The following is a 27472-nucleotide window of genomic DNA, read 5'->3' on the forward strand; positions in this document are numbered from 1 at the left end:
AAATAATTACTTCCAACTTTCACAGAATTAACTACAACTCAGTAAATCCTATTATATTTAAATTTTAATGCTGTGGCTATTCAAAACATCCTATTTACAAGAATATTTATAGTTCTTTGTTGTGACTTTTACAGTTACTGCAATAACTTAATTAACTCTTTAGTAGTTGTGTTTTACCACTTTTAGTGAGAACAGATGGAAAGAAATAGATATAAAATGTTACACAAAAGTAAAATAAGCTGGTTGTCATTAATGTAATGCATCATTATTGTAATTAATCCTGAATATAGTGTATAGAGTGCTCCTAGCCTAAGACTCTTAGGTACTTGAGGAAATCATAATTTTCTTCCTCCTGGTCTACATGTAGCTAATGCTGTTTAAAGGGTTTAGAAAATCAAGTTTAACCTGCACAGTTTAATATTCTAAAAATGTGTTAATTTTCCACAGATGAAGAGAAGTAAAGAATTGATAACTAAAAATCATAATCAAGAAGAAATAAGTATTCTTCGTTGTTGGAAATGTAGAAAATGTATAGCAAGTTCTGATTGTTTCATGGAATATCTTGAGGATCAAGTGATTAAGGTGAGTAGTGCTAACTCTATAATTTTCAATTTCCTTTTATAGGAATGCTGGGGGCACACCTGCACATTCACACTTATCCCCTAACACCTGACTTAGCTTTTACCTTATTTTACCTGGTCCACTGAAAACATTTCAAAGTGGTATTCAGAATGCATTGCCCCTACCACAGATGCAATTAATTTTACCTTTGGCTGCTAACGTTAACATGACCTTGAAGTTTTAAGTGTAGTGTCACCGGTGTAAGTTGAAGATAATAGTCCATTTTTTTAACCTCCACATGAGTGAACCTTAGTCATTATCACACATTTAAATTTGAGAGCCTACTAAAAATAGAAAACCTATTTTAAATTATGTAAAAATGTGTGTTATATATATGTTAACCCGAATATGTATATACACACACATACACCATGTACTGTACATATATACTATACATATATACACACACACACACATATACGTAGTATTCAATATGGGCCTGGGAGGAGATGTATAATTTTAAATAAGAAAACCTGAGTAATATTTAAAAGCATTTAATTGTTGTCCTGATAAAATAAAATAAAAATAACTATTTTTTTTTAAAAAAAAAAAACAAGAACAACAAAAAAAACCCTTCAACTTCCCTAAGAACAGTATTCAAGAGGCAGTATCAGAGAGGTCCAAACCAGGTAGTAATCCATGGACTTTGCAGGGAATTCTTAGTTCTGCAGAAAGAATGGGTATAATTACTTGTTCTTGTTTGCTTCCTCTTCTTTGAGAGGCTGTTTGTTTTATTTTTTGCCTCAGACACATTTGATCATGATTCTTTCCTATCCAGTCTAACAGATTAGCCACCTTGAACTGACACTAGTGAATTACTTTGGTTGCATACTTACTATATATCAGATACTTTTTTACACTGAAGACAACATTTTCATTGGGAAAAAAATATGGTAAGTATTTTATTAGCTGTAATTTACATAGAGTAAAAAATAAAAAGCATACTACTTGACAAATTTTTTTCAGCCCTGCTACACAACAAATCAAGATATACTTTTTTTCATCACCCCAGAAATTTGTCTTGCCCTTTTCCAGACAATACTCTCCCTCTAACAGGACAGACACTATATTGATATTTGTCACCATAGACTAATTTTGCCTGTTCTTGACCTTCATTCAGATGGAATCATATGCTCTTTTGTACCTGACTTATTTTTCTCAGCATAATGTTTTAGAGGCTCATTTTTTTGTTTATATGTAGTTTGCTCCTTTTTTTCCTAAACAGTATGTATGCCATTTTTGAATGTACCATAATTTATCAATTATTTTGTACTTTTTAAGAAATTCTTCAGTACCCTGAGGGAAAATTTTTTCCTTTCCTTCTACTGCATACAAGAGTTGAAATAGACGAGTTTCTTTCTTTGTCCTTCTGAGCAACAGGTTTGTTTCTCATTCACCTTTATACAGATATTGTAACCCGTCTTTATACAGGAGATACCCTTTAAAAGAGTCTTTCATTTCACTCAGTATGAGATTCTCTAGTTCCATCCATGTTGCTGCAAATGGCATTATGTCATTCTTTTTTATGGCTGAGTAGTATTCCATTGTGTATATATACCACCTCTTCCGAATCCAATCATCTGTCGATGGACATTTGGGTTGTTTCCATGTCCTGGCTATTGTGAATAGTGCTGCAATGAACATGCGGGTGCATGTGTCTCTTTTAAGTAGAGCTTTGTCTGGATAGATGCCCAAGAGTGGGATTGCGGGGTCATATGGAAGTTCTATGTATAGATTTCTAAGGTATCTCCAAACTGTTCTCCATAGTGGCTGTACCAGTTTACATTCCCACCAACAGTGCAGGAGGGTTCCCTTTTCTCTATAATCCCTGCAGCACTTGCTATTTGTGGACTTATTAGTGAGGGCCATTCTGACTGGTGTGAGGTGGTATCTCATGGTAGTTTTGATTTGCATTTACTGAGTGACATGAGCCAGAAAGACAAAGACAAATACCATATGATATCACTTATAACTGGAATCTAATATCCAGCACAAATGAACATCTCCTCAGAAAAGAAGATCATGGACTTGGAGAAGAGACTTGTGGCTACCTGATGGGAGGGGGAGGGAGTGGGTGGGATCAGGAGCTTGGGCTTATCAGACACAACTTAGAATAGATTTACAAGGAGATCCTGCTGAATAGCATTGAGAACTTTGTCTAGATACTCATGTTGCAACAGAGGAAAGGTTGGGGGAAAAATGTAATTGTAATGTATACATGTAAGGATAACCTGACCCCCTTGCTGTACAGTGGGAAAATAAAAAAATTATAAAAATAAATAAATAAATAAATTAATTAAGATATAAAAAAATGAAAACAAAAAGACAATTTACAGAATGGGAGAAAATAATTTCAAATGATGCAACTGACAAGGGCTTAATCTCTAGAATATGCAAGCAACTAATACAACTCTACAGCAAAAAAAAGCCAACCACCCAATGGAAAATTGGGCAATAGATCTGAATAGACATTTCTCCAAGGAAGATATACAGATGGCCAACAAGCACATGAAAAAAGGCTCAACATCCTTGATTATTAGAGACATGCTAATCTAAACTACCACGAGATACCACCTCATACCAGTCAGAATGCCCATCATTAGTAAGTCCACAAATAACACATGCTGGAGGAGGTGTGGAGAAAAGAGAACCCTCCTGCACTGTTGGTGGGAATGTAGGCTGCTTAAATTTAAATGTTTTGAGAAAAAATTGTTTAACATGATTATTTTTCAAAGACTGAGATATGTCAGGAAAACAAACCATGGAACACTTTTAAAAAAATAAAATAAAAAAGTTAAAAAAAAAAAAGAGTCTTTCAGCCCTGAGCAAACCCTGGACTTTGTCTCCTATCTTTCACACCCCATGTCTATATGAAATGGTCTTCAGAAGAAGATAGAGGATCAGGAAACGGAGAAACTAGCATCCATAGATGTTGGCTCCAGAACATGTTTCTTTAGCTCTATCCAATGCCAGGAAATGGAAGACACACTCTTCCTCTCAGCCCCCACAAAACTAGGAACTGGGCACCGGAATCACTAGCTTTTGCAGCAGATTAAACAAGTACATTCAAAACCAAGCTTGCTAGAAGAAAGAGCACAAACACATTCATCGCTTCTGCTTTCCTAATATTGAACAGTTTATCAGCTTGCTGGAAGCTAGGTCATGTGGAATTTGAGCTGTAAGGGAATCTGGGACATTTGAGCTTTAGTGTTCTAGTCACTGGCATGTAGTAAGTAAGGCAACGTGACTGGAAATTTAGAATGGAATTCTTGAGACAGTCTGTAATGTCCACAGGGGCAAAAGGGGACTCCTACTCTACTTTCAGACCAGGAATACGTGAAATGTTGCCAAGAGCCAGAACTCAAGGCAAAATAAACATTGAAAACCCTACAAATAGGAATTCTTGTGTCACAGTTATAACGAACCTGACTAGTATCCTTGAGGATGCGGGTTGGATCCCTGGCCTTGCCCAGTGGGTTAAGGATCTGGCGTTACCATGAGCTGTGGTGTAGGTCACAGACATAGCTCAGATCCTGCGTTGCTATGCCTGTGACATGGGCCAGCAGTTGTAGCTCTGATTCTCCAATTTGACCCCTAGCCTTCCATATGCCACAAATGCAGCCCTAAAAAGGGGGGGGGGGACATAAAAACCTAAAATAGCAGAATTGATTTCCATCTGTGATCTCTGAGGTCTGATGGAGTAGGGGTTTTGGGCAGGAATGGTATCCAAAATTTTAGTTTTTAGTCAGTTTTGATACAGTTTTGAACATGTCAAGTATATGTGGCCTAAAAGACATTTAAATAGAAATTTCTTGAAGGCTGCTGGTTGTATGGGGTTTAGAACAGAGATTTGAAATAAAAGTGTGGATTAGGGAATCATCAGCATGTAAGTGGTGAGTAAAAAGTAGATGAGGTCACCATGCAGAGTGTGAATGGAGTGAGAAAGAAGAGGGCCTAGGAACATTTAAGGAACGGAAAAAAAAAAAAAAAAAAACCCACAAAGAAAAAAGGAGTGCTGAGGAAGATAGGATTGAAAATCAGGATACAGTGTTGTGCTGTGGAAGTCAAGTGGTGAACATCTTTCAGAAAAAGGGATTGGTTACTAGTATTGGATGTTGTGGGGAGAGATAAAAAGTAAGATTCTGCCTTTAATGTGCAGGTTGTACACTGCATACTTGTAGAGGATGCTAGTCTGTGAAAGGTACCCCCATACTTGTACAGAAATGGCGTACAAACTGTATGGCCATATGTAGAGACTCTGAATGAGATTAAAAGCATACATTGGTTTTAGCAAAAGGGAGATCATTGGTCAGTGTTCCTTATAGTTGTGAGAGTTATAGCGGCAGATACCAGATTACAGTGAGTTAAGAAAAATGTTAACTGAAGAATGGTCCAACACATACTATAAAGCATCGTAATTATTGGGTTATGACTTTCCATCATGGAACTGGGAGTTATTTTATCATTATGATACTGTTGCCAATACAGTGGTGGCCAGAATATGACTGAAGACTGTTGAATTGATTATTGGATTGTACACCTCCTCCTCCACCTTTTTTGGTTAGATATTTTGCTCATTTTCTCTCTGGCTTTATTATTGTAGTGGTATCCTTTCAAGGGCTATAATGAAATCAATCATATTTTTGTTGCTTATTACATTTATTTTTATTGGATTATAGTTGATTTACAATGTTGTGCCAATTTCTGTTGTTCAGCAAGTGATCCAGTCATTTACATAAATATGTTCTTTTTTCATATTATCCTCCATCATGTTCTATCCCAATGGATTGGATATAATTCCCTGTGCTATTCAGTAGGGTCTCATTGCTTATCTTTTCTTTCCTTTTTTTTGTCTTTTTGTTTTTTTAGGGCTGCATCCACGGCATATGGAGGTTCCCAGGCTAGGGGTCTAATCAGAGCTGTTGCGGCTGGCCTACGCCAGAGCCACAGCAACGCCAGATCTGAGATGTGTCTGTGACTTACACCACAGCTCACAGCAACGCCGGATCCTTAACCCACTGAGCGAGGCCAGGGATCAAACCCGCAATCTCATGGTTCCTAGTCGGATTCATTGCCACTGCGCCATGGTGGGAACTCCTGCTTATCCTTTCTAAATACGGTAGTTTACATCTGCTCACCTCAAACTCCCAGTCCATCCCACTCTGCCACCCGTGGGCATCCACAAGTCCATTCTCTATGTCTGTGAGTTTCTTTCTGTTTTGTGGATAGATTCATTTATGCCACATTTTAGTTTCCACATATAGGTGATATCATATAGTGTTTGTCTTTCTCTTTCTGATTTACTTCACCTAGTATGAGAATCTCTACTTGCATCCCTGTTGTTGCAAATGGCATCAATTCGTTCTTTTTTATGGTTGAGCAGTATTCTATTGTATATATGTACCACATCTTCTTAATCCATTCGTCTGTCAGTGGACATTTAGGTTGTTTCCATGTCTTGGCTATTGTGGATGGCGCTTCAGTGAATATAGGGGTGCATTATCTTTTTGAATTATATTTTTGCCTGGATATATGCTCAGGAGTGGGATTGCTGGGCCATATAATAGTTCTATATTTGGTTTTATGAGGCCCCTCCATACCGTTTTCCATAGTGGTTGTACCAGTTTACATTCTCACCAACAGCTCAAGTGGGTTTCCTTTTCTCCACACCCACTGCAACATTTTTTATTTGTAGACTTGTTAATGATGGCCATTCTGACCAGTGTGGGGTAGTACTTCACTGTAGTTTTCATTTTCATTTCTCTAGTAATTAGCGATATTGAGCATCCTTTAATGTGCCTGTTGATCATCTGTATGTCTTTAGAGAAATGTCTACTTAGGATTTCTACCCATTTTTTGATTGGGTTGTTTGTTTTTTGTTGTTGTTGAGTTGTGTAAGTTGTTTGTATATTTTGGAGATTAAGCTCTTGTCTATTGCATTGTTTGCAAAGATTTTCTCCCATTCTGTGGGTTGTCTTTTTTTTTTTTTATGGTTTCCTTTGCTGTCCAAAAGCTTTTGAGTTTCATTAGATCCCATTGGTTTATTTTTGCTTTTATTGTCATTATTCCAGGAGGTGGGTCAAACAAGATATTGCTGCAATTCATGTCAAAGAGAATTCTTCCTATTTTTTCCTCTAGGTGTTTTATAGTATATCGCCTTACCTTTAGGTCTGTAATCCATTTTGAGTTTATTTTTGTGTATGATATTAGAGAATGTTCTCATTTCATTTTTTTTTTTTTTTTTTTTTTGCATGTAGCTATCCAGTTTTCCCAGCACCACTTATTGAAGAGATTGTCTTTCCTCCACTGTATATTCTTTCCTCCTTTGTCATGGATTAGTTGGCTATAGGTGGCTATTACTTTTTAAATGTTTTTGTTTTCCTTTCTTTGTGTTAGTATGTATTTATTACATACTTTGTCTTACCAGCTATGGACTGAATTGTGTATACCCCCAATTCACATGTTAAAGTCCTAACTGCCAAAAGGACTATATCTAGAGATAGATCCTTTGGAGGTAATCAAGGTTAAGTGAGGTCATAGAGTGGGGCCCTAATCTAGTAAGCCTGTGCCTTATAAAAAGAAGAGGGAGAGAGATCTCTTTCTCTCTCCACCACGTGTGGACATAGCAAGAAGGAAGCTATCTGCAAACTAATAGGAGAGCTCTCATCAGTACCTGAACATGCTGGTAGTTTGATCTTAGGCTTCTAGCTCCAGGGTTGTAAGGATAAATGTCTGTTGTCTAAGCCACACAGTCTGTTGTTCTTATGGAAGCTCAAACCAAGTAAGACATGATACTTCCTGTAATAGGCCCTGGAAATTCGATGAAGAGTGGAACAGAAATGATCTGTCTTTGTGAAGCTTTCAGGATACTGCTTAATCATAAATAAATACTAAATTATTAACTGTGTAAGTGGAAAAGAGGAAACATGTAGGGAGCCATTAGGGTAGGATATAGACAGAGGATTGTTGTTGTAAGGGGAAGGCTTTCTGAGGAAGGGACTTGTATAAAGAGATGGTGGATGAGTACCTAAGGCAGTCCAAGAGGGAGAGCATCCCAAGCTTTGGGACCAGTGTATCAAGGTCCCTGTAGTGGAGAGAATGTGATTTATTCATGGAATTATAAGATTTCTATGATGGAGTGCAGAGGTAGAGAGGAAGTTTGGCAGGATTTGAGGCTAGAAAGATGTGTATTAATTAGATAATTTATTTTGTCTTGTAAGACAAATTAAGGACTGTTATGTTTATTCTAAGAGCTAGGAAGTCAGTGAAAAAGAATGACATGATCACTGATTTTTTTTTCTTTTTTTTCTTTTTAGGGCCAAACCCAGAGGGAATATGGAGGTTCCTAGGCTAGGGGTCCAATTGGAGCCACAGCCACTGGCCTATGCCAAAGCCACAGCAACATCAGATCCGAGCTGTCTGTGACCTACACACAGCTCATGACAAGCCACTGAGCGAGGCCAGGGATTGAACCCACAACCTCATGGTTCCTAGTCGGATTCTTTTCCACTGTGCCATGACTAGAACTTCTGATCACTGAATTTTTAAAAAATCATTTTGGTAATTGTGAAGGAGTAAGATTAGAAAGGTAGAAAGAATGGATACAGGATACAGCTTTAAGTGAGGCTTTCAATTTTTTGTTCATTCATTCTGACCTTTGAGTAAAAAACATTTTCACCCTTGAAGTACCTTCTCCTAGTACAAATAGAAATATCAGGCCATTCAATAGAGTCTGATTCCTTTACGTTTATACCATTTTAAACATTTAATTAATAATGTTAATCTAAATAACATTTTTAATACTTGATTTATTTCCCTGCAGTGTTTATAACTGCTGTAGTTAAATAATATATTTGGCTCATTTTTAATTTGTTGGCTAAAGGAAAATATTATATATGATATTAAATCATTTATGTCAACGTTTTACATTTAACCTGTTCTTAGTTAAAACTCTTAACAATCATTAAATGATAAAGGTAATGCATACAATTTGTAATTTTAAAATTAAGTTCTCATTGTACACATCAACTGAAAACATTCCCTACCCTTAAAGAAAAAACAAAATAACAATGCATTAGCTCCCTCTGCTGCTTGAACGAATTATTTCATTTGCAGAATATTTTGTCAATGTTTTCTGACAGCGTCAGGTAAAATTGGCTATAGCTTTCATGTCCTTCCCTTCCTCCTTTGCCCAGATAATAAACTTGAGACATAAAAAAATCTGTATAATAAAGTTTTAAAAATCCTCATAATGCAATCATTGTAACTTTCAGTTTATTTTTTCCTCAAGGAGATAACCTCCTGTGCCACTGCTTCAAAGGCTTTAATTTCCTCAAATGAGGTTTCTTCCAGTTTAATCTTTCATCTTAAAATAATTCCATTAAAACTTGTTTCATCACATATATTTGTGTGATTGTTAAAAATTAAGTGATTGTATACTATAAACCTAATAACTTTATGTCTTATTTTACCTGTAAAATTATATTGGAAGTAATATAGATGTTATTCATGCATGTATATATGCATGTGTCTGTGTTTCTAAAATAGTATGTATAATTACAGTTAAAGTGGTTGGCAGTCTCACTTATAATTGAAGCTTCCGTGTTTATACTGATTTTCTTTGCCACTTTTAATTTTCAGAAAAGGAAGCAACACTATACAATCTTTTTTTTAGGGCCTCATGCACGGCATATGGAGGTTCCCAGGCTAGGGGTCTAATCCGAGCTGTTGTTGCCCGCCTACACCAGAGCTACAGCAACGCCAGATCCAAGCCGTGTCTGCTACCTACACCATAGCTCACGGCAACGCCAGATCCTAAACCCACTGAGTGAGGCCAGGTATCAAACCCACAACCTCATGGTTCCTAGTTGGATTCATTTCCACTGTGCTACAACGGGAATGCCAACACTATACACTCTTAACCTAGCCTTTTATACTCCTCCCACTGGTATAAATTGCTGTAACTGATTTTCATCTTTTTTGTTTTCATGAAAGTATGCTTTAACTTTTAAATATTTAGAGAAAAACATGTACTTGCTTTATGTTAGTAGTTCTCAAAACAAGGAGATTGGTTTGAGAGTCTCACATGAGAATCAACTGGAATTTTTTTCTAATGCTACCTTTCTTCTGTATGAGTTGATATGTTATTTTTGGTTAACTTAAAAGTAACTTGTGCTTCCAGTTTTTGTTCGTTTTGCTTTGCTTTTGTTGGTTGTACTTTGCTTTTTTTGTAAGCCCTTGGGAAGAATAGTAATATTGTGCCTTAAAACATACTTAGGCTAAAGATATAAGAAAAGTGATTGCCCTATAAAAGATAGTATTTATTCATTATAGGAAGTAACAGTGGAAACTTAGTGACTTGAGTTCTGAAGCCAGACTGCATGGACTGTATGACCTTGGACATGTTACATAAAAGTTACTTATTTTTCTCTTGTTTCAATTTCCTTATTTTTAAAATAATACAACCTTTAAAATAATGCCTGGGCATAGTAAGCAGAGTACAAATGCCTGTTACCCAGTAAAAATAAGAACAGGTACATTGTAAAGCCTTCTTCACATACCAAAAACTGTAATTCCAATATTTATTCTCATAGAATTGTTCATAAAACTGCCCTAGAATTGAAGTTCCCATTGTGGCTCAGTGGAAATGAATCTGACTAGGAACCATGAGGTTGTGGGTTCGATCCCTGGCCTTGCTCAGTGGGTTAAGGATCCAGCGTTGCCCCGAGCTGTAGCATAGGTTGCAGGCACAGCTCAGATCTGGCATTGCTGTGGCTGTTGTGTAGACCGGCAGCTATAGCTCTAGCCTGGGAATCACCATATGCTGTGGGTGTGACCCTAAAAACTTCTCTAGAATTTATAATATTCAGTGGTTTCTTAGTATCATAATCAGTTTTATGTGATTAAGTATCATGTTCACTTTATATGATAAAATGAAATAACAAAATATGCACAATGAAATATGGTAAAATGACATAATACATGTAAGGTAAAGCACAGTCCCTGGCATATAAATGTTTCTTTACTTCCTTTATATGATCAACACTGTGTCTAGTGATGACCCAATAAATATTGATAGGTTGGTTGCTTACTTTAACATAATATTTTATTCTTTGTACCAATGTAGAAATAATTATTTATTTAGCTCATAGAGAAAAAGAACCTTGAAAAGTCAAAAAAATTTGAATCTAATAATGAAGTAAAGATGACCATATTTGTCAATTCCAGTTTGTATTCCCTTTGAGAGCATTTTAAAAAATTCATTACTTATACTAATCTGCCTGTCAGCTCCTAGTTGAAGGAGTTAATGTGTACAAGTATTGATGTTTGTAAGATTAAGTCTGTTTTTCAAAAATTAAATTTAGGCATGGTATTTAGGTAAAGTTTACAAGGCTTATTTTTACTGAGTCACTTCCTCTCATTTTCCCAAGTTTCCTTAAAAAAATAGGTTTATATGGTCCAATTAAATTTGTTGTGATGGCCCTTGGCTAATGCATAGCCAGTTGTTAAAAGTTCATATTTTTAAATGAATTTTCTCTAAGAATACAGAAGTAAAAATGAGCCACTGCTATCAATGCACGTTTTTGGTAGTTTTCAGTAATTTGAAGAAAATATTTTAAAAATCAGGGGCTACACCGGTTTAATTCCCACTAACAATGTCTCGAGGGTTCTTTTTTTTTTTCTATACCCACTTCAACATTTGTTATTTGTAGACTTATTAATGATGACCATTCTGACTAATGTGAGGTGGTACCTCATTTGCATTTCTCTAATAACTAAAAATGATGAGCATCTTTTCATATGCCTCTTGGCCATCTGTGTGTCTTCTTTGGAGAAATATCTATTTAGGTCTTCTGCCAATTTTCCAATTGGGTTGTTTGGTTTTTTATTATTGAATTGCATTAGCTGTTTATATATTTTAGAAGTTAAGCTCTTGTTGGTCACACCATTTGCAGCTATTTTCTCCTCTTCCACAGGTTGTCTTTTCGTTTTGTTTATGGTTTCCTTTGCTGTGCAAAAACTTTTAAGTTTGATTACATCCTATTTGTATTGATTTGTTTTGTTTTGTTTTGCTTTTATTTATGTTGCTTTGGGAGACTATCTTAAGAAAATATTGGTACAATTAACATCAGAGAATGTTTCACCTATGTTCTTGTCTAGGACTTTTATGGTGTCATGTCTTATATTTAAGTCTTTAAGCCATTTGGAGTTTATATTTGTGTATGTTGTAAGGATGTGTTTTAACTGCATTGATTTATGTATATATGGATGTCCAACTTGCCCAACATCACTTGCTTAAGAGACTGTCTTTCTCTATTGTATATCCTTGCCTGCTTCATCAAAGATTGTCCATAGTTGTATGGGTTTATTTCTGGGCACTCTATTCCGTTCTGTCAATCCATATGTCTGTTTTTCTACTGTTTGGATTACTGTAGCTTTGTAGTATTGTCTGAAATCTCAGAGTGTTATGTCTCCTGCTTCATTCTTTTTCCTAAGGATTGCTTTGGTAATTTGGATCTTTTATGATTTTATATAAGTTTTAGGATTGTTTGTTCTAGTTCTGTGAAAAATGTCATGGGTAGTTTATAGTGATTACATTCAGTCTGTACTGTGCTTTGGGTAGTATGGTCATTTTAACAATGTTAATTCTTCCAATCCAAGAGCATTGGGTATCTTTCCATTTTTTTGACTCATCTTCAGCTTTGTAGTTTTCAGCATATGTCTTTAACTTCCTTGGTGAGATTTATTCTTAATTATTTTTGATTTGATTTTAAAAGGGAGTTTATTTACATTTACTTTCTGATATTTCATTGTTAATGTAAAGACATGTAGCTGATTTCTGTGTGTTAATCTTGTATCCAGCTACCTTGCTGAATTTATCAGTTCTAGTAGTTTTTGTGTAGAGTCTTGAGAGTTTTCTATATAGTATCATGTCATCTGCATATGATGACAACTTTACCACTTCCCTACCAATTTGAATACATTTTATTTCTATTTCTTATCTGATTGCTGTGGCAAGGACCTCCAATTTTTAGTGAAGAGAAGTGGTGAGACTAGGCATCCTTGTCTTCTAGATTTTAGTGGGAAGGCTTTCAGCTTTTTAACCACTGAGTATTATATTGGCTGTGGGTATGTCATTAATAGCTTTTATTATGTTTAAGTATGTTCCCTCTTTACTCACTTTGTAAGAGCTTTTATCATGAATGGATGTTGAATTTTATCAAATGCTTTTTTGGACATCTTTTGAGATGATTATATGATTTATATCTTTTCTTTTGTTAATGTGGTGTATCAAATTGATTGATTTGCATATGTTGAACCATCCTTGTGACCCTGGGATTAATCCATCTTGGTGTATCATCTTTCTTATTTATTGTTGGATTAGGTTTGTAATATTTTGTTGAGAAATTTTACATCTATATTTATGAGAGTTATGGGCCTATGATTTTCTTTTTTTGGCAATGTCTTTGTTTAGTTTTGGTGTACAGGTAATGGTGGCTTCATAGAATGTCTTTAGGAGTGTTAATTCTACTTCAGTCTTTTGGAGGATTTTGAGAAGGAGTGATACAAGTTTTTACTTGTACATTTGGTAGAATTTTCCCAAGAAGCCATCTGGCCCTAGACTTTTGTTTGTAGAAAGTGGTTTTTGTTTTTGTTTTTGTTTTTCCTTTTTGTGACTGCACCTATGGCATATGGAATTTTCCAGGATAGGGCTTGAATCAGAGCTGTAGCTGCAGCCTGTGCCACAGCCATGGCAACACTGGATCTGAGCTGCATCTGCAACCTACACCACAGCTTGCAGCAGTGCCAAATCCTTAACCCATTGAGTGATGCCAGGGATTGAACCTGCCTGCATTCTCACAGAGATGATCTTTGGGTCCTTAATCTGCTGAGCCACAACAGAATCTCCCCTGTTTATTTTTTCCCTTTTCTTTCTTCTTCTTTCTTTCTTTCTCTTTCCTTCGATAGATTCTATTTCACTTCAATGATCAGTCTGTTCAAATTATCAGTTTCTTCATTAATCAGTTTTGGTGGCCTATATGTGTCTAGAAAGTTGTCTATTTCTTCTAGGTTGTTAAATTTTTTGGCATATAATTGCTCATAGTATTCTCTCTCTGCCTCTCTTTTCTTTTTGTATTTCTGAAGTATCAGTTATGATTTCTCCTCTTTCATTTCTTATTCTGTTTATTTGGGTCATCTCTATTTTCTTCTTGGTGAGCCTGACCAGAGGTTTGTCAGTTTCGTTTATTACCCTTTCAGAAAACCTAGCTCTTATTTTTATTGATTTTTTTTCCATTTTAAAAAAATTTCCATTTTATTGATTTCTTATGTGATTTTTATTATCTCCATCCTTCTACTGACTTTAGGGGGTTTTTTTTGTTGCTGCTGTTGTTCTTCTTCTGATTCTTTTGGGTTATGGGTTATGTTATTTCTTTGGGATTTTTCTTGTTTCTAAAAGAAGACCTGTATTGCTCTGATCTTCCCCTTAAGAAGTACCTTGGCTGCATCCCATAGATTTTGTATGGTTGTGTTTTCACTGTTACTTGCCTCAAGGTATTTTTAAATTTCTTCTTTGAATTCCTCATTAACCTATTGCTTTTTAAATAGCATGTCATTTAAGCTCTGTGTAATTGTTTTTTCTTCTTTATCTTTCTGTGGTTGATTTCTAATTGCTTGCCATTATGGACAGAAAAGATGCTTGAAATAATTTCTACACTTTTAAATTTGTTGAAGCTTGTTTGTGCTTCCGTATGTGGTCAATCCTAGAAAACATTCCATTGTACTTAATATGTATTTTGCTTTTTTATGATGTATTTTATGATGCATTTTGGAGCTGGTTTTAGTTGTCCTGTTTTCAGCTTCTGTCTTTTGCAGGGGCACAGTTGTGATGGCGGTTTCTGGTTGAGGGTAGGTCAGGGCTTGAGGGGCTGGGGAATCCATTCTGAGCTGGCAGTGCTGGAGCAGAAGGGCCTGGAGCAAGTGCTCGATGTGGGTTGGTAGGGCCTGCTGGGATAATCCTGGCAGGCTGGCGAGAGCACCAAGCATTTTTCATAATGCTTTCTTTGTTCTTAGACAGAGCAAGCAAGTCTGTGTGCATGCTCTTCAAGAACAGAGTCCTGATTTTTTATAGCCCTCTGTTGAGCTCCACCAATTTTCTAACCATCCAAGAGGTCTCATCTTGGTGCCAGACCCCAGGGCTTGGGTATCTAATATAGCACTTGAGCCCTTATTCCCTATGGAGGATCTCTCAGCCTGGGATATCCCTTTTCTCTTCTTGATCACACATTATGGGGCTGGGTTGCAACTAGAAATGCTTCTCTTTTCCTTCTACCAAGCTCTGTATGGTTCTTTATTTCATAACCTTGGTTGTAGGAGAGCTGTTCTTCTGGTCTTCAGGTCATTCTCAGCAAGAGTTTCTCTTTTTGTAGTTGTAGTTTTGATGTTTTCATGGGGGGAAGTAATCTCTGGGTCTTTCTACCCCATGATTTTGATCTCTACCTCTGTGGTTGTCTTTTATTATAATGTCTTTAAATTTTTTGTATGTGACAATGTTGGCTTCATAAAGTGAGTTGGGAAGCATTCCATCTTACTCAGTTTTCTGAAAGAATTTGTATAGGATTTGTATGTTTCTTCCTTAACTGTTTAATACAGTCTACCAGAAGAACCATCTGGGCCTGGAATGTTTTTTGTTTTTTTAATTTTTAATTTTAATTTTTTATTTTTGGTGGGCAATAGGATTTAATTTCAAATTGAACTTTACTTGATTTAGGACCATTTCTTACTGATTCATTTAGATAATTTGTATTTTTTAAGAATTTCATATCATCTAATTTGCTAACTCTTTTCATAATAATTTTCACTCCATTACATTATTATGTTTTAAGTGTCATTGATTTCATAATGATGTTTCTTCTTTCCTCTAACATTGGACATGTTTTATCTTTCTCTGATATCTTTCTATTTCACTCCATTATTTGTCTAGTTTTTATTTTCTTTATTCTGGTATGTATTATTTTCTGTGTACTTTAATCTTTTTTTTTTTTTTTTTTTTTTTTTTTTTTTTTTTTTGTCTTTTTAGGGCTACACCCACACACTCGGATGTTCTCAGCTAGCTAGGGTTGAATTGGAGCTGTAGCTGCTGGCCTGCTACAGCCACACTAATGTAGGATCCAAGCCATGTCTGCGACCTACATCACAGCTCATGGCAATGCTGGATCTTTAACCCCCTGAGTGAGGGCAGGGATTGAACCCATGTCCTCATGGATGCTAGTCGGGTTCATTATGGCTGAGCCACAGAGGGAACTTCCTGTTTACTTTAATCTTAAACTTTCTTTTTGTGTAGTTTTCTAAGTTGTAAGCTTGGATAATTGATCTTAGACTTTTCATTATCAAATATGAAATACACTCTAAAGTTTCCGATGGCCAGTGCTTTATTTGTATTCTATAAAGATTTTTTTTGTTTTGCTTTGTTTTTGCTTTTGAGGGTCACATCAATGGCTTGTTGAAGTTCCCAGGCTAAGGGTCAAATCAGAGCTGTAGCTACCATTCTATGCCAAAGCCATAGCGATGCAGGATCTGAGCCACATCTGTGACCTATAGCAAAGCTAATGGCAAATCCAGATCCCCGACCCACTAAATGAAGCCCCGGATTGAACCCACATCTTCATAGATACTAGTCAGATTCATTTCCACTGCTCCACAATGGGAATTCCTATCCTACAAGTTTTGATATGAGGGTTTTCCTTTTCATTCAGTTTGAGGTATTTTCTAATTTCTGTTGTGATTTCTTATTTGACACTTAAGATCTTTAGAAATATGTTTCTTTTTTAATTTCTAAGTACTTAAGAATTTTTCCTATATCTTTCTACTATTGTTTTCTGATTTTATTCCATTGTAGTAGAGAACATATTGATATTACTTCATTTCTTTAAAATCTGTATAGTGGGCCAACAAATAGTCATTCTTGAAGTGTATTCCATGTGCATTTTAAACAAATACCTATTCTGTTGTTGTTGGGTATAGTATTTCACAAACGTCAGTTGACCAATGGTGTTGTCTAAATGTTCTGTACTCTTACTGAGTTTCTGTCTACTTGTTCTACAACTTTATAAGTCAAATGCTGAAATTTCCAGCTGTAATTGAGTTTGTCCATTGCCTCTTTAAGTTCTATTAGCTTTTGCTTGAAATATTTCGAAGTTCTGAGGTTAGATGCATACATGTTTATAATTATATCTTCCTGATGAACTGACTCCTTTTTAATTATCAAAAGTTCATGTTTTATTCATGATAGTATTCCTTGTCATGAAATCTGTTTTGTCTGATGATAATAACATCAACTCTAGCTTTCCTTTGATTTGTGTTTGCATGATAAAATTGTTTTATCCTTTAAATTTCATACCTATATGTGCCTTTATGTTAAAGGGAATTTCTTGTATTTGATATATAGTGTGGTCTTTTTCATCTATCTAATATTCTCTGATTTGTAACTGGAGCCTTTAGACCATTTACATTTAAAGTGAGTTAATATGTTTGAGATTAAATGTAATATTTTATTTATTCCCTAGTTATCTCATGTTCTGTTTTTCTTCTTTCTTGTGTTTTTTGATGAATTTATATGCAGGATTCCTTTTGTGTCTTCTGTTGACTTTTTGGGGGGCGTGAGCACACCCACAGTATATGGAAGTTTCCAGTCCAAGGATCTCATTCAAGTCACAGCTGCTACCTGTGCTGTAACTGTGGCAATGTCAAATCCTTAACTCACTTATCTGGGCCAGGGATTTAACTGTGCCTCCGCAGTGACCTGAGCCACTGCAGAGACAATGCCGGATCCTTAACCTGCTGTGCCACAGTGGGAACTTCTCTGTTCATATTTTAAGATATTTTTTTCACCTTGGTGGTTGATCTTTGGTTTATAGTATGCATCCTTAATTTATCAGTCTTCCTTTAAATTATGTCACATCATGTATAGCGTTGAGAATTTTAGTATGCTTTTATTTCTTATTTACTTTTTGTATGTTTGCTTTCATATGTATTATTTTTGTACTTACAACCCCACAGTATATTTTAAAGCACATTAAAAGCAAAAAAAAATAAACTTTATGTTTACCAACATATTTATATTTAAGGATCACCTTTACTTAGTTGTGTTGGTTCAAGTTGCATTTGATGAAATTTTTCCTGTGCCTAAAGAACTTCCTTTGACATGTCTTATAGTTCAAATTTACTGGTAATAAATTCTTTCAGGATTTGTTCCTATGAGAAAGTCTATCTCACCTTCATTTGAAACATTTTATGTACAGTAAAATTACTCTTTGGTGTGTAATTCTCTGGGTTTCAGCAAATAAATAGGGTTGATTACACATTCACGATACAGAATGGTTAATTATTCCCTAAATTCTCTGATGCCGGTCCTTTATAATTAGTTCTTTCTTCCCTATCCCAAACTTGACAGTTACTCTTCTCTATCCCCATAATTTTATTATGCCAGCTTATTATTTTGAAATGGGACAGCAACTTCAGCAAGCCTATAACTTCTTTACCTTCCCCTGGATCCTAGTACAGTCTCTGCACCCTAAGTCAGATAGATGTGTATTTAGTTCTGTGATGAAGGTTTCTAGTTTCTCTGATATGTTCCCACACTATCACAATCAAAGACAGTGAAACTAGCATGGGTTTCAGTTCATCCTCATCGGTATCGTATTTTTCTTACTCTTCCCTACTTTACAACCATCTTTCTTTCCCGACCACTTCAGCTTTAGCAAGCATTGCATCCCTGGATATTAGGGGTTTGGCCATTGCAGTGCTCCTTTCCCTTTCAGTTATAGTTCTGGGTACAGCATTGTATTCCTGTCACTCTCTTAGGGGTAGATGATTTTTTGTTGTTGTCCATCAATGCCCTAAGGATCACAAGGTCTGTCGTCTTTCCCCCAGTAATTTTAGGCTTTTGTTTTGTTAGAGGGACAGGTGAAAGTATCTGGATAGTGTTTTATACATTTTCTTCAGCAGCTACTCTTCCTCTCCCCCAGGGAGAGAAATATACCATGTTGGATTTTTGATTGGATACCAAATACTGAATTTCATGTTGTGGAGTGATATACTTTGGTTGATTCCTTTAAAGGCTTTTATATTTTGTTTTGTCTAATAGTTATTTGTAGATAATTTTGATAACTTAGAAGCTTATTTTTAGGTTCTTTAGGGCAGATTTAGAGTAGTCCTTATTCTGAGACTAATTTAATACCACTTTTATGGAATGACCCTTTGGGTCCTTAAGGAATGCTTCATTATTTAATGAATCCTTTTCCATAAGGCTGATTTGAATATAATGATTTCTGGCCCTGTGTGAGCTCTTGAATAATTTGACTTATAGCTTCTATAATTTTTCTTTCTCCTGTAGGTATTCTTAACTTGGGCTTTTACTCTTAAGCCTGACTATGTTGGAATTTGGCCAAAAACCTAAGGGGACGTATATACAAATTTCTGAAACTTTTTTTTTTCCTCCTTCTTTTGGGTACTGCAAATTTTAGTTTGCCTTAACCTCCATAAAGTCTGATTCCTGTTTTCTCAACTCAGAAAGTTAACTATACTCTTTTGGAGTTCCTTCTTCATGTGTACTTCACTCTGTTGCTTGCCTTCAGGAAGAAAGTCTAGATGACTGTAGGCTCAATTTGTTTTATTTGTATCAGAAGTTAGTGTTTCACTGCTTATTGTCCCACTGTCTAAAAATAGTTATTTGTTTCATTTTGTCCAGTTTCCTAATTGTGCCAGAAAGTTAATTCTGAACTCCTATTCCTTCCCTGAGTGGGATCCCAAAATCATTGTTATCTTCTTTCTCTTGTTTGATGCCTGTTTTCTCTTGATGCTTTCTTTTGTTGCTGAATTTCAGCAGTTTTATTAAGAGCTATGCTGTCCTGTGTGTTCACACTATTTGAGAATCCCTAAGCTTCTTCGGTCTATGGGCCTTTGGAAAATTTGTCTGTGATTTATCCTATTGTCCTGTCTCTCCTCCATTTTTTTTTTTTTAACTCCAACTGAGATGGAGTTTATTTCTACCCTGAAAAGTCACCATAGTGGTCTCTTCTGTGTGTTTTTTTTTTAAATTTAAATTAAAATATAGTTTGTTTACAATATTCCTTCAATTTCTGCTGTACATCAAAGAGACCCAGCCACCCATACACACACATCCTTTTTTTCTTTTTTTCCTTTTTCCATCATGTTCTAGCCCAAGAGACTGGACACAGTTCCTTGTACTGTACAGCAGAACCCCATCACCCATCCATTCTTGTGTTAGACTGTTTGGTGTGTCCCACAGGTCCCTGAAATTTTTGCTTTTTTTTTTGCATTTTTTTCTTTGCTTTTTTTTATCATTTTTGTTTCTGTATGTTCATGTTCACTGATATTTTCTTTAATACTTGAAAATATTTGTAATAGCTGGTTTAATTTCTGTGTATTCCATCATCTCCACTTTGCTGGGTAGGTATATTTCTGTTGATCAGTTTTTCTCCTGATTATGGGCCACATGTTTTTTCTTTGTACATATCTAGTAATTTTTCTTATAGGTTGAACATTTATATTTAATATTATTGAGTTTATGGATATTATTGTTTTCCTCGAAGTGTTTTAGCAGGCATATAAGGTACTTGTGATTGAACTTCATTCTTTGGAGGCTTATTTTTAAGCTTTGTGAGTGTTACTTTTTAGTAGCCTTTACTCTTGGGCTTTTAGAATCTCTCCTAAATAGCCCATATGTTCATTGAGATCTTTCTGCTTTGGCTGCTTGGGACTTAAAACATCTTCTCAGCCTTGCTTTGAGCCCTGTGTGAATAGTTATGTTTATAGCTCACTAGGAGATGTTTTTTCCTTGGTAAATTTTCTTTATCTGGTTCTCTGGTATCTCACCCTACACGTGTCCATTTTGTATTCAACCAAAAATTTAAAGGAATCACTATACATATTTCTGGAACTTTTTTCTGCTTGTAGGACTTTCCTTGCCAGTAGAATGTCCTATAAATTCTAGCTGTTCAGCCTCTGCAGACTCTGTTCTCGACCTTAAATCAGCAAGGCTGCTGTGCACTAATTGGTTCCTCTTCCCTGCATCAAGGTTCTGTAACTTCTCCCAGACAGAAATCCAGAGTTATTTTTAGGCTCACCTCATTTATTTTCCTTCTCTGAGGGATCACAGTCCCACCATTTCTTTTGTCTAAATGTCTTAAAAGAATATATTTTGCCTAGTTTTTTTAGTTATAATGTGAAGCATGTCTACTATTACCTGTTCCAATATTTCCAGAATCAGAAGTACTCAATATAATTTACATCATTTTAAATACACTTTTAATTATATAAATGTAATTTTTACATCCTCCCATCAAAATAATTATGGAAAAGTTAGTTTCCTTTCAGTAATTTTCCTAATCTCGGGTTTCTTTCTTTCTTCCAATCTGAGCAGTGAGATTACCTTGGTGCACAGCCTTTTAGGTATATTTACTATCTATTTATATACAAATGTTTTCTATAGAAAAGTTAAAATATTGCCATTTTTACATTGTATACAATTTTGATAACATAATTTAGAGTATATTTAGTTCTCTTTCACTTGCTTTTAAAAAACAGTGTGTATTAGAGATAATCTTATTAAAACATATCTACTTTATATTCTTTATATTTTGATATTGTTAATATATGAAATAATGTAATATTTTCATATGGTAATATTTTCAGCAAGAATAGAGATGGGTCCTCAATGGCTTATCTTTCAGACTTAATGCAGATGCTTTCCACTTTCTCCCAGACCTTTCCAGCCACATTTCCAGAAGGTTGACTTATTTCTTTCTGCCCCAAGTACTGCTTTTACCTGGAGATAGCCAGACCTTAAATCCATCCTTAATAGTTTCCTACGACCCATTTTTTGCTTATATTTCCCACAATTTTGGCATGGACTGTTCTTTGTGTTGTTCTCATCCGTTAATGTAGTGGATACAGTATATAGTTGTTTACCTCATTAAGAGGTTTCTTACTATTTTTGGTCTGTTGAAATACCTCTGTCCATATTTCCTAGATCAGGTATTGATTCCTTTAAAAAAAAAATATTTTACAGCTTCTGTGGTTTGATAGTGAGTACAGACTAGAATATGTCCCCACTTTGCCATCTTGAAACTAATAATTCCATCCCTCTCTGCATGAGTTTTACCTATATCATTTTATCAGAATCTGGAATAGATAAACATTTGTAGTTTTGCCTAACACTCTGTGAGTAGGCATTTATTACGTAACAGTAAGAAGTTTGAACTAAAGTGTGTTCCTAGCATCTCTTCTTCTTTTCTTAACTTTTCTTCTCTTAAATAATATTCTCTTCATATTGCCATGTACTTGCCTGGCCCTCAGTATTGCCCTGTTGACATGAAATGTTCCATATGCTAACCATGATTGGAGCTTAGGTACATAAATAAAACTGTGAAGTTTCTCTATAAACCCTTCCTAACAGACTTTCTGTTTGCCAGTGAAATATTTTTAACCTATGTTGTAGATTTTTAAAACATAGAATTGGAAAAATTTTAAGCCTTTTAACAAAAGTTTTCTTTCTGCATTATGGTCTTGGATTTGGTTTAGCAGTAATTATTATTCTTGGCATATAAAATGCTGCTATACAAAATAATGAAATTTGAACTAGCCTATAATAATAGCTCAAGTCTTTCCCCCTTTTTACTTACATTTTAATATTTTTTTGTTTTATCTTTTAGGGCAGCACCCACGGCATAGGGAGGTTCCCAGGCTAGGGGTCAAATCAGAGCTGTAGCTTCTGGCCCTACACCACAGCCACAGCAGTGCAGGATCTGAGCCACATCTGCGACCTACACCACAGCTCACGGCAATGCCAGATCCTTAACCCACTGAGCGAGTCCAGGGATCGAACCGCATCCTCATGGATGCTAGTTGGGTTCTTCAACCGCTCAGCCATGACAGGAACTCCCTGTTTGTTTGTTTTTTTTTATTTTTGGATGTCTGATAGAAATTAGATTAAATTAGATTAAGGTGACTTCTTTGTAGATCTTTCAAATATGCAAATAAATTACACTGAATCTTTTGGTCTACACTGGGCAGCTGTTCAGTGTCTTCAGATTACCTGATGAAAGAGCAAAGTGATGTAAGGTCCAGAGGAACCATCTTGAGCAATTAAATCTAAAAAGTCTGGGTGATCCTGGCTCCAAGTCATAATCTAATGTAGATTATTCAGTGAAACTTTCTTAAAGAGATTCAGTCCTGTTTCTTTTGTATCACTGTGAATACAAACTTCTAAGTCATGCTTAGTAATTTCCTTATTATTTGTTATTTTGTTAGCCTGATTAGAGTAACTAGGAGTTCATCTGCTTTGGAAATAAAAAAGAGAACTATGCTTTGGCAACTTGCAGAGCTACTTCGATTTAAAATCTGATCCTGGGAAAGGGTATGTGGATAGGAGCCTTCTCCCTCCCCTCTTTTTAATTAGTCCTTTCTGTCATCTTATGGAATGCCATTCTGTAGACCCAGAAGGAACCTGGGCAGTTATTTAGCAGTGTTTTACAGGAAAGAAGCTGAGACCCAGAGAGGTTCAGCAGCTGTCCTCAGGTCACAGAGGTAGTAAAGAACCACATGTCTTCACCCTAGCTTACCCTGAATTTTTCTGTTATGTTGGAAATTCATAGTGTCTCAACTATGTATCACATTTATTTCTACAATTCTACTTCAGAAGCCTGAAAGTGTCTCTTTTTGAAATTTTGTTGCTCTTCTGCAGCCAAACTCTAGTCAGGAAATTTCTAGCTTCCTGCACATCTTGATAGAGAACATAGCAACTCCTTTATTCTGTCATCAGAATCCAGATAGCATCAGAAATTGAAGGCTGGGGAAAGTTGTCATGAATAGTACTACTGTTTTTCCTTAAACACACAGAAAATAATGGAGTATCACATTTGTCCATTTGGTAACTTACGATCAATTTTAAATTTAATTTTATGAGCCCAATGAAATGGAAAGTTTTTTTGGGGGGGAGGGGGGTCAATTTAAACATGGCTAGTCCCTGAAAAAAAAAAAAAGCTTTTCTTTTTGGGTTTGTCTTTGGTGATGGGAGTAAAGAGAGGAGAGCAGTTGAGCAGTATGCATTTCCTTCCTACCTAAAACTGAATTTATGTTTTTGTGTTTTACTCAAATATGAATTTTGTGAAATAAATTATGAGCTAATAATGACTTATATCATGCATTTTGATATAACAGGATAGAAATGATTCAGCTGATGATCAAAACATTTGTCATGTGTGGCATATGAATATAGAAGCCCTTCCAGAATGGATTACCTGCCTAATCCAAAAAGTGAGTTCCTAGTTTTTGAGTAAAATTAAGAATATGCTACCTTCAGAATGTTTTTGTCCTCATTTTGCAGGTGTTTTTCTTTATTTTTATTTTTTTATTTTTTATTTTTATTTATTTTTTAAAAATTGTAATTACATTTGATTTACCATGTTCTGTCAATTTCTGCTGTACAGCAAAGTGACCCAGGTGTGTGTGTGTGTATACACATAAACACATTCTTTTTCTGTTTTTCTTGGATGCACTGTTTCAAGAATGTGAAAGGATATGTAATCTTGATTATGCGTACTGTCTTCTTCATTGCAGTTGGTATTTTCCCATCTGTGAATTCTCCCCCCACAGCCACTCACCTGTTCTCTCAGTTCCTTAGGTCTTTTTTCTCATTGAGGCATCGCCTGCCAGTCTACCAACTGCCCCCTCCCCATTATTACCACTCTTAACACGTGCTTTTTCCCTTAGTTACTTTATATACCTTTCTGTGTTTAATACACACACTGTGATACATAAGCTTCTAAATATGCTTAAGTATATATGACATATATGAATTATTATATATACCCATAAACATATCCATACATACATATATATATATATATATACACTCACACACAAATGACTTAATTAGACCTTGTAAATCACCTGACCCCTCTACTAGAATACAGGAAGTCAGATGTTTTTCTTTTATGTTTATTAGGTACTGTATCCCCAGCACCCAGCATAATACCTATTGAGTGAATTAAATATCCTATGTGTATCATTCATGTATGTGCACACATGGAAAATAAACCAGAAAATTAATGACTCTTATTGGCACAGTCAGAATCAAAGTACCACTCTTTTAAGGTTCCTTAATGAAATATTATAAGAGTAGGAACTTGTCTTGTTCAGTATGGCATCATTATTTCTCAAAGTTCAAAGCATCTCAGTTTTATAAAAGCATAAGTAATACAATTTTTGGCAAAATATAGTTGGCTTTATCCACTGACTAGCTTACTTTTTTGTTAAAAAATAACATTAGCTATATATCTCTTGCATCCATTCTCACATTGTAATGATTTCCTGGGAAAATGCCAATGTGCTGCTTACAAGTGTCCTGAACTTTACAAACTGTATTAGGACAGTGCAGAAGTTCCATTGTCTCTTTTGAAAAGATAGTTTTAAACTCTTTCATTATTAATTTGTAATCTGAATATAGAAAATGAACTGATTTATATAACTGGTATATTTTGGTTGTATGTAAAAAAGCAGGAAGAGCTTTATTCTGTTGGTTGGGTTAAGTTCCCTCCCACAGTGCTTGGTATGCAAGAAGTGTATCAAAACAGACACTTTTCTGTGAGATTTTACTTGCAAATTAAGCTCTGTAGACCGATTTGCTTCCTGGTTCCATAGTGTATTTTTCTTTTCATTAGTTCACACTGTATCCATGTTCGGCATATTGTTTAAGAGACCCTTTTAGAATTTTTAGGAGTATTGTTTAGATGGGCGTGATGTGCAGTGTGTTATCATTCTAGACCTTTGGAGCTTCTTATCTCTCTTTATTGGAAGGCTTGTTTCCATTTACTGCTCTGTCTACTAATAGAAAATAGAAAGCTGGCCTTTTCTGTGTCATAGAAAACTTTCATGTGGTTGGCTTTATAATTTAAAAAAAAAAAAAAGAAAGGAAAAAACCCCCTCTTTGGTTACTTTACAATGAAAGCATTGTTTTTATTTTCTTTTATTACCTGTAGGCCCAGTGGACAGTTGGAAAACTGAATTGCCCTTTCTGTGGGGCCCGTTTAGGGGGCTTTAATTTTGTCAGCACTCCAAAATGTTCCTGTGGCCAGCTTGCAGCTGTACATCTCTCCAAGAGCCGGACTGATTATCAGCCAACACGGGCAGACCGACTAATGAGACCATCGCTGAAATATTTGTCACATCCTAGAGTTCAATCAGGTTGTGACAAGGAAACTCTGCTGACAGGTGGCACCTCCAAAAACAGAAATCACAGGCTTTTAAACATGGCCCAAAATAATAATGGTCCTGGAAGATTAACAGAAGCACTCTGCCTGGAGGCACGGTCAACATATTTTGAGATGAAGAAAGAAAAACTGCTCTTCAATGCATCAGATCCAAAATATCGTCTTTTTGTTCCACAGCTTGTGAGTGGCAGATGCACTACGAGAGCTTTTCATAGAAAATCCCATAGTTTGGATCTGAACATCAGTGAGAGACTGACTTTATTACCCACTTTATATGAAATACATCGTAAGAGTACCGCCTATCCCAGGCTAAATGAAACGCAGCCTATTGACCTTTCAGGCTTGCCTTTAGAATCTAGTAAAAATAACTGTTCCTTTCAGATTTCATCCAGTTTTGATCCTAATATGCTGCTTCAAAGATTTTCAGTGGCTCCCAGTGAGACCCAGACACAAAGAGGAGAATTTCAGTGTGGTCTAGAAGCTTCCACAGTCTACACTGACCATGCTGGTTCTAACAGCCTGACTTTTCTGGTGGACCTGCCCTCAGCTGGCAGAAGCATGCTGGAAGCCTCGGACCAGGAAGAGCACCTCTCACCTCTGGACTTCCTGCACTCGGGCAGTTTTTCACTGGGTGCCATTAATCAGAGGCTCAGTAAGAGAGAAAGGAGCAAGCTGAAGAATCTCAGGCGGAAACAACGAAGGCATGAAAGATGGCTGCAGAAGCAGGTAATATTTTAAAGAGTTTACTAAAATTCGGTATTGTAAATGTTGGGCTTTGGGGAGAGGAGCTGACTTTGAATACCTGCATTATCAAAACTTGGTTTGAATGATTTTTGAAATTATTTCTCCCTAAGTGAGCTTAACAGTCATATAGCTCTATTATAATAGACATGTATAACCATATTTCTGTGCTTACACATGCCCTCTTGTGAAGGTTTCCCCAATTTTGCTAATATTTTGTAAGGACATCATCTCATGATACTGAGACTAGATTGTCATAACACATTTTAAATGTGTTCATGTTAGGACTGTTTTGCAGTGACTTTTTTTTCAGGTTAAGTTGAAACAAAATAGTTTCCATGATTCATTCACTTTCACTACATTTAGTTTAAATAGATATTGTCAAGGAGCCTTGTTTAATTACGTGCCCACATGATATGGATATGGTTAACTGTGCTAAATTGTGAAAATTATTTAAAGGATAATTGATCCTTACTATAATTTTATAGGAAAGGTTGCTTCTTTGTGGTTAGAACTCCTGAACCTGTAGTGATATGTTCAAGGGTGGGGTGAATGAAGGGACTGACAGTAAATGTCATGCACTGAAGAAACCAATTAAAGCCAGTGGATAAGGTGCTCATGAAAATTTGGAAGTTTGAGGACTGGCTTATTTCTATATAAACTTTTTTTTTTTTTTTTTTTTTTTTGCGAATCACCTTTGTTATTTACTTGTGTATAATAGATAGCAGTCCTTATTCATTAGTATGTTGACTATTAACAATGTCCTTAGAGCTAAAATATGGAAAGCTGCAACTTTACATAATAGTTCATTCTTAGAT

At 35.7% G+C, this 27472-nt stretch overlaps 1 protein-coding gene across 5 annotated transcripts in view; it reads left to right on the forward strand.

The window, feature by feature from the left end:
* RNF180 (ring finger protein 180) overlaps positions 1-27472 on the forward strand; it is a 265704-nt gene that overhangs the window by 36428 nt on the left and 201804 nt on the right. For 4 of the 5 annotated variants that reach the window (XR_002339808.1, XM_013984809.2, XM_013984810.2 and 1 more), the window contains exons 2-4: positions 448-582; positions 23863-23958; positions 25683-26639. Coding sequence is in view for 4 of the 5 variants with exons in the window: in XM_013984809.2 (XP_013840263.1) it covers positions 448-582; positions 23863-23958; positions 25683-26639 (1188 nt within the window). In the remaining variant the exon portion in view is untranslated. Of the gene's footprint in view, positions 1-446; positions 583-1399; positions 1515-23862; positions 23959-25682; positions 26640-27472 lie in introns of those variants that run through there. The other variant, XM_021077092.1, reaches the window with a different exon arrangement.

Source organism: Sus scrofa, chromosome 16, assembly GCF_000003025.6.
Source record: "Sus scrofa isolate TJ Tabasco breed Duroc chromosome 16, Sscrofa11.1, whole genome shotgun sequence".
In the NCBI taxonomy this organism is placed as follows: Eukaryota; Metazoa; Chordata; class Mammalia; order Artiodactyla; family Suidae; genus Sus; species Sus scrofa.